Below are 7,318 nucleotides of genomic sequence, written 5' to 3'. Positions count from 1 at the left end.
CCTTCCATAAAGACGGTCACTGTGACCGCCTCCGGAAGGGGATTTGCTGCCATCCCGGTTCTTGGAAATAGTCCACCAATTCCTTGTTGCCCTGTCGAGCGGCAAGGAACGCGCTTGCACACGATATGCCTGGTCAGGCGGCGAGAACACTCGTGATAGCTGCAATTTCAGCCCCGCCCAGGAGGAAACACAGCGCCGACCAAAGTGCCGCACTTCGGTGTCCGTTCTCGCACTCGACCGCCGAGCTTTGAGATGGCTAGCGCCACGCGCTGTTTCTCGGTCTGGTGCATGGAGGATGCGATGACCATCTCGACCTCTCTCACCCAGAGCAGGATATTCTCTCCATCCTTCCCCTCGAATACCTTAACGCACACCATGAGCGGCTTAGGGCGAGGGAAATCATCCGTCACTGACGGTGGCGTCATAGACGCAAATGACGCAGACATCTTCTGCTGCAGAAGCTCTAACAGCGGGTTTTTGTAATTTGAAAACGCCTCTAGACGCGCACCGATTGCCTCGGGACCTTGCGCAGCAAGGTGTTGCACGCCTTCAGGACTAAGCAAGGACATCAGCTTGTTAAGCCCTTCCTGCATGCCCTGGGACAAAGAGGAAAATTGTACCATAATCACCGAGGATCAGTCGTAACGACTCAGGTGTAGATTGACAACAAGTGCTACCAAGTGCAGCGGAGCTGCCGTAGCTTTGCGCTCAGAAAAGCGTTAGTTAGGTCCCCGACCTTTCGTTCCATACTCAGAACAAGTACGAGTTTAGCGGATCGCAACTCCAAGAGTGATTACAACCTTAACCCAAGGCTCGAAAACTCTTCTGTTTAAAATTCAAAACTGAAATTATTTATTTTTATCTACGACAAAGCCGCCTAATTATATATGCATAGATTTTCCTAAATATGTATAGTAAAATCTCAATACATGTATAAGTACTGGCTATCCAGCCCCGTACGGTATTCTTGTTTGGGTGTGACCACACCATGCCCATCTGGTGTGACACACACCCCTGTAACCAGGGTACGAGTAACCCAACCTGGTAAATTTATAACGACTGCTTGTTGTTTAAGTGTAGCCACACCATTGTGTGGTCACACCATGTTGTGTGACACACACCCTTAATACCAGCGCATGTGAATCCCCATTACATCCGATCTGGCTTGAAAAGGCATGGGGATGTTGGTTCTGGCCAGGCATGCTGTAGCGATCCAGCCATCGTGTCACTCGGCTTTTCTCCTTTGGCTTTTGAGCCCTCGATCGTGAAAGCGGAGCCGCCACAACTTAATCCTTAGGCTAATCTGAATCAGTGGTCTATGTAAAACTTATTATTGTAATATAGACATATAGCTGCAATTTCGTTCTTCAACAGTTTTCAGTGGCATCAGCTCAACATAGACAGCAACGATAGCCGGCCTGGATCAATATGACATTGTCATATTGGCAACAAATTTAGATGTGCAGACAATTTTCCGTTACGGTGACTAAATTTTACAGTTTGATGCGCCTGCAAAATTTTGTGACAATTTGACCTGGGTACTTGAGGTTTGGACGACACGTGACCATTTGTACTGTACAATCTGCATGCCATCCATAAAGATTTGAATGGTTAATTTGATGGCTTAACAGCGCACGATCTACACGCTCGGGAAAGCAATACACAATGACAGTCATAAAATTATATAACAGCTAAAAGTTTCTATAATTCCTATCAAATCCCACTAGATTTGTACAATTTCTATTTAACTTATAAAATTCTACCAAATAATTTCTCACTTTTGGACATGCACGCACACAGATTACAAGCTCCATACGAAAGCTGTGTCAATCAAATTCGTAACACGAATCCATAGCAGTGAGCACATTCATTTGTATTTCCAAGTAAAACATTCTTCTTCTTAATAGTTGCGACGCAAAGTCGATCGGAAGGGGGGTAGCACCATAACCAACGAGGCATTCAATTGGAAAAGTTTTGGCAGAGCTGCTCGACGAATCAAGATATGCTTGATTATTTCGTCGTGGCGTGATATGTGTCGGCGTGGGGTTGTACAAGACATGGGCAAACGCTTTTCCTCTGTTTTGAAGTCCCTCGGGAAAAGGATCGAGTAAAGCTTTTCCATCTACATACAGCAGTTCGGGTACATCGTTGCTTACAGGCATATACTGCGCGAGACTTCCACACAGCGTATTTGGGTGGTTCTTCATATCATCATTACGCGATGAATCAATGACACTAGGCCCATACGGTGAGAAGAAAAGCTCCTGTTTTGCCAATGTATAGGCAATCCAGTATACGTTATGGCCATCGAATGAAGGTTCAGGCTCAAACCTTTGCTTCGTAATGAGCCAAAAAAGTGTTTTCATTGCTTGACCCGATCGAGCTTTGTTCACGGCCACCATTGACGAGGTTTGTGTGTGTAGGGATTCGTTATTGTACGCATAGCTGAGTTCTGTACGCACTATTCGGTCACTCAGTTTGGATCCAGTAAAGTTAAACTCCGCATGTAATTTCTTCAAGTATGACATGTTTTTCGAGGAATTTAACCACTCGATATTCCACACATCACGACCATGAAAGAACGTTGTACCCGTTCTTTGATACCCATCTGTATCTCTCAAAATCGCAGGATCTCGTTGAAAAATCGTCTCTACATTCAAAAGTAACACCTCGTTGATATTCGTATGATAAAGAGCCAACGAGTTGAGCCACCCATCTCGAAATTTGCTCGCCATTTCGTGCTTGATGACACCACGGTCAACGAAATCGGTACAGACATCAATCACCTCAAGTCGAGCGTCCGTATGCAACATTAACTCGCGACTTTTATCGGACAACTCATCCTGAAAACAATGATAGACTTGGATAAGCTCTTGATTTCCAAGACATCGCAATTCTCGGATCAATGACAGTCCCAAAGGCACTGCAGCGTTGTTCATACACATGACAATGCCTTTATCACGAGCATCTGAAGCGTCAAATGCCGTTACAATTGGCAATTTATTTTGCTTGTGAGTTTTTGAATTGGAAGAAGGAACGGATGGAGATTCGGAAGGGCTGAAGACGCTTGAAAAAACCATCAATAGTAGTATCGCCATCATGCATAGAACGAAGAGCAAATTTGAATAGGATACTATTTGATTATGACTTCGAGTAAAAGGTGAAGTGTTAGGAAATCGATCCGAGAACATGCTGCCATATCGATTCAGAACCGAGATATCCTTCGGCATATTGCACAAATTGTGGAATGGTCGTTTTGAAAATAATTCGACTGTTCGCGCTTTTCTAATTTATCATCATTAGTCTAATTTAGAGGTATGAAATTTGCTTTTTGTAATAATTTATTTTAAAAAGATATCAAATTTGGAAGTTGCCTGTTCAGTAACCAGATTATCGTGTTAATGCTCAAGTCTCGATCCTCGCTGCCTACGGGAGCAGCTACCTCACCACGAAACGATCTTGAAGCAGGAAAAGCTCATGTGTCATCCTTAAAGTCTGTGAAAGTTATTCAACCGCTTTGGTGTCGTGCTGGACTCTTTTTGGTTTACTGCATCGCTATTGTGTCCATACCTAGTCTGCTAATGTCCAGATTAGCTACTCGACCGCTAGCCTTTCACGCGCGTAGCATCTTTTTTGATCATAAAGTTGCACGTAATAAGGCTATTATACTGTGTATGCATGACAGTGTTGTACCCATGGGCCTATCACTCGTTCGAGAGTTGCGATGTATGGGTAACCAGGAACTCATTCAAGTGTATCATTGTTTTCCAGACGAATTGTCACTCAAGTCCCAAGAAATGCTCTTTGCTGCTGATGTACGACTAGAAATTGTCGATGTGTGCTCAGACTTGGTACATCGTGGTACTTTGAATGAAGAGAAGGCAAAGCACTTTCGCAGTTGGTGGATCAAACCCTTGGCACTCTACCATTCAAATGTACGCGAAGTGATGCTTTTAGATGTCGATGACATTTTTATGCGTGATCCTGCAGTCTTGAGAACAACAGATGGGTACAATAAGACAGGTACTACGTTTTTCTATGATCGAGTGATACCAGGAGATCATTTCTTTAACTTTAAGGTAGAACCGAATGTCTCGTACTTGGAGACGTTGTTATACAACTTTGACTACGTTAGCATTAATGTGAAGGACGGGTACGAGCCGAGCAAACATCTGGAGCAGTCTTTCGCTTATCGAGGCGAAACAGAACATGAGCAAGATTCGTCTGTTGTTGTCGTAAATAAAGCACGGGCTGGTAAAGCTATGGAAGCATTATGGTGGCTCATTACTGAAGAACGATTTCATCACTCGTTTTCATACGGTGACAAAGAGGCATTCTGGCTATCTTTTGAACTTGCCAAGCAAAAGTATTTCTTCTCTCCATGGGGAGTGAGTGTCATTGATTCGTCAACAAATCGAGATTTGGTGACTCATAATGACTCGCTTTGTGGTAGTATTGCCCACTTTATGCCAGTCGAAAACGAAGTTGCCGAGTTACTGTATGTCAATGGCAAGGCGTTACTTGATCCGTTTGCAGAAGGACTCACGAGTCATCATACAGCGACAACGAATGTGCTGTATAATATGAATCCAACTTACGTCACACCACGTCAAAAACGTGCTCCAAATGGTAAGACCAAAACAGAATTTCGAGGTGGTTGGCCAAATGAATGTCTGCGTGGCTTTGGTGCGACTCCACTACCTGAAAACTTTGCCCCAAATTTACTACGTCGACGGAGGTTTTACATGGGTGCTCGCATGAACGTACCTGGAGCGCTGGAAGCCTGTTAATTCTGAAGTTTGAAAACTTCAAACATGAATGTTAAGAATCCCATCCACTTTTTTATTGAATACAATTTTGTTTGATTGTACGAAATTTCATTACACTTTTGTATGAATGTAAATGTTTTCATATGGTCTCAATAAAGGAAATTGTGGTTACGTCAATCACTAACGACATTGATATAGTAAAACGTATATAATTCTTATATATATACATTGAAATAGCACAAACATGACACCTAGTCATGTTTCCTCCTTTCTGGTTGGTGCGTACGAATCCAACCATTACAAATTTCCTGACGCGGACACTGAGAGTCAAAGCTTTTATGAGCAAAGGCACGGCGACTCCGTTGCATTTAGTAGCACTTGTAGTCAATCCCACGACCGACTTGTAAAGAAATTGCATTTCTGGGGATATAATATAAAATGTTCAAGCACCGATTCAACAGACGAATGGACCAGATTCAATACTCTGTGATTATTGTTGGTACCGATGGGATCGGAAAGTGGTGGCCAAATGATCAGACGCGGTGATTGCTCGCCTGGAAAGCTTGATTACATTGGCGCCGTTATCATTTCGACCTGGCGCATCCTCTGCTTTCATCATCTTTGAATAGATGTAGGGTCGTCTGCCACTGATCTTTTATACATATAATTTAGAGGCCGATTTTGTGGAGAGAACGACACATGGTTGGTGCTGGAACAGCTGTCCCATTGGTACAAGCGCTGCTGTAAACAGAACAAAGGAAAGATAAGGTGACGATTTTCCACCTCGAGATCCGTGCTGAGCTTTCCAATGCGAAGTATTAACCAATGCTCCAGATAGACCTCTGCTTAACTAAAGCCGGCCTGCTAAGTCTTAGGGCGACTTCTGGCCTGACGCGCAATCTACGGACGCTATGCTTTGAGATCATCATCGGCATTTCATAGCCAAAGTACTTTATTAAGTTGGTATGGGTTGATGTTACGGCTGCTGCTCAAAGCAAAGACAGTATTCTTTAATGCTATGACATGAAGGAAAGTGTTTGTGAAGCGAGTTCCGGGTTTCGTTTCGCTTTCTGTGTGAGCTGAGTTGAATAGACGTGTACAAGCTCTGCCATAGCGCGGCACAAATATGCACAAGGTCCAAACAATAATTTTGACGTGATACTTTGGTCGAGAGGCTTGCACTTGCTGGGATCCCTGAGGCAGGCCCCGTTTGCTAAAGACAAACCAGGAATTGTCGTGATATTACCGGGGGGTTGTTATAAAACTTATCTATGGTGGAAAAGGACAAGGAGTATCTTATTTGTGCAGAGTGAAGCCTCAGTGCAGTCAGCACTTCGTCCTCGGTGAAAGACCTGAACGTGTGTCGACGAATGAGAGCGGAGGTTTTGGTCCGGCCTCAAAACACAGCGACTTGTTTCTTCGCTGAAGTCCTCAGCATCGTCAGTACGTATTTTAGAAGCAATGTTGCAAAGCCTGCGCATTAGGTAGGCCTGCTATGCCATTTGTTTGAGTACGCGGGAAGAAGCTTCCATTGTAAGTATGTTCTGAGGAGCAGGTATGTTCAGTGTAAAAAGTGAAGCTAGACTCCAAGTGCAGTGTTCTCTCGCTGCGTGGTTGCATTTCCGCAATCTCTTTAATGAACAAAGAGTAATGGGGAAGTAACGTAGTCAGTATTATAATTATTTGTACTTATCCCAAACTTTTTGGTACATTTCAATCAAATAAATGTTGTACAATTGTCCAAAGTCTACGTTCTTGTTTTCTGTAATCGTGGATATTTATATAAATCTCAGGATATCGAAACTAATGAAGATGTTCAAAAATAAGGTGTATGTAGGCTGCTAACCTCCAAGTAAAGCAGATAGTTTTTTATGCGATACAATATTATGTATTCGAAATGAACTCAAAATATATCTTGGATTAGCGAGGCGAACAAACGATTAAATTTTTCTGAGAGGCTCTCAGCTTCTGCAACATAGTATATATCAAGTGCTTATCTTCCACGTCTAATACAAAGGTATAAAATATTTTTTTTGTACAATAGTGCAGAATTCTTGCTTTGCGTTTTAGTTATTGTGATTATTCATAAATACTGAAGTATCGGCATTTAGGAGATGATGGGCGCTGCATTGAAGGTGCTCGTTGCACGTAGAGACACATCAGAGACTTACTTTCTATCGGACTAAGTAGCATTAATCACTCCCATATATACACATGAAAATTTAGAGTTTGGTAGACACCGTTTCATGGCAAAGGCTCACGGTTTCGCTCCTGGAAGGTGCGCAATAATCCGACCTATATGCATTTGTAAGCACCGGCTTTTGAAATAGAATATTTATCTATGCAAGGTGACCTGCAACCGGCGCTCTTAACTGCAACAATCCGAATAGATGAGTTTCCAATATGACATCGACATCATGCTTTGCACTTTGCATGAAAAGACGCTCCAGTCGGACATGTATGCTTCACTAAAGCTGGCTCTTTATATTGACAAGCGGGTATGGTGTAACATAGCAGTCCTAATAGGAAAACAAAATCAGGGTCTTCCC

General features: G+C 43.1%; 2 protein-coding genes across 2 annotated transcripts; one reads left to right on the top strand and one right to left on the bottom strand.

Moving 5' to 3' along the window:
- Positions 1 to 1,826: 1,826 nt before the first annotated feature.
- On the bottom strand, positions 1,827 to 3,098 carry PHALS_13717 (Alpha-mannosyltransferase; the record flags this gene model as incomplete). Its single annotated transcript, XM_024729524.1, has 1 exon — positions 1,827 to 3,098. One exon carries the CDS (start codon positions 3,096 to 3,098, stop codon positions 1,827 to 1,829), a length of 1,272 nt encoding a protein of 423 aa, XP_024579893.1.
- Positions 3,099 to 3,401: 303 nt separating this feature from the next.
- On the top strand, positions 3,402 to 4,790 carry PHALS_13716 (hypothetical protein L915_02728; the record flags this gene model as incomplete). The annotated part of the gene is made up of 3 exons (XM_024729523.1): positions 3,402 to 3,493; positions 3,575 to 4,023; positions 4,084 to 4,790. The coding sequence occupies 3 exons, from the start codon at positions 3,402 to 3,404 to the stop codon at positions 4,788 to 4,790; spliced, it is 1,248 nt and encodes a 415-aa protein (XP_024579892.1).
- Positions 4,791 to 7,318: the final 2,528 nt, after the last annotated feature.

Source organism: Plasmopara halstedii, assembly GCF_900000015.1.
Source record: "Plasmopara halstedii genome assembly, contig: Scaffold_672, whole genome shotgun sequence".
In the NCBI taxonomy this organism is placed as follows: Eukaryota; Oomycota; class Peronosporomycetes; order Peronosporales; family Peronosporaceae; genus Plasmopara; species Plasmopara halstedii.
Note: the sequence above shows the minus strand (reverse complement) of the source record. Positions and strands in the feature narration are given on the sequence as shown.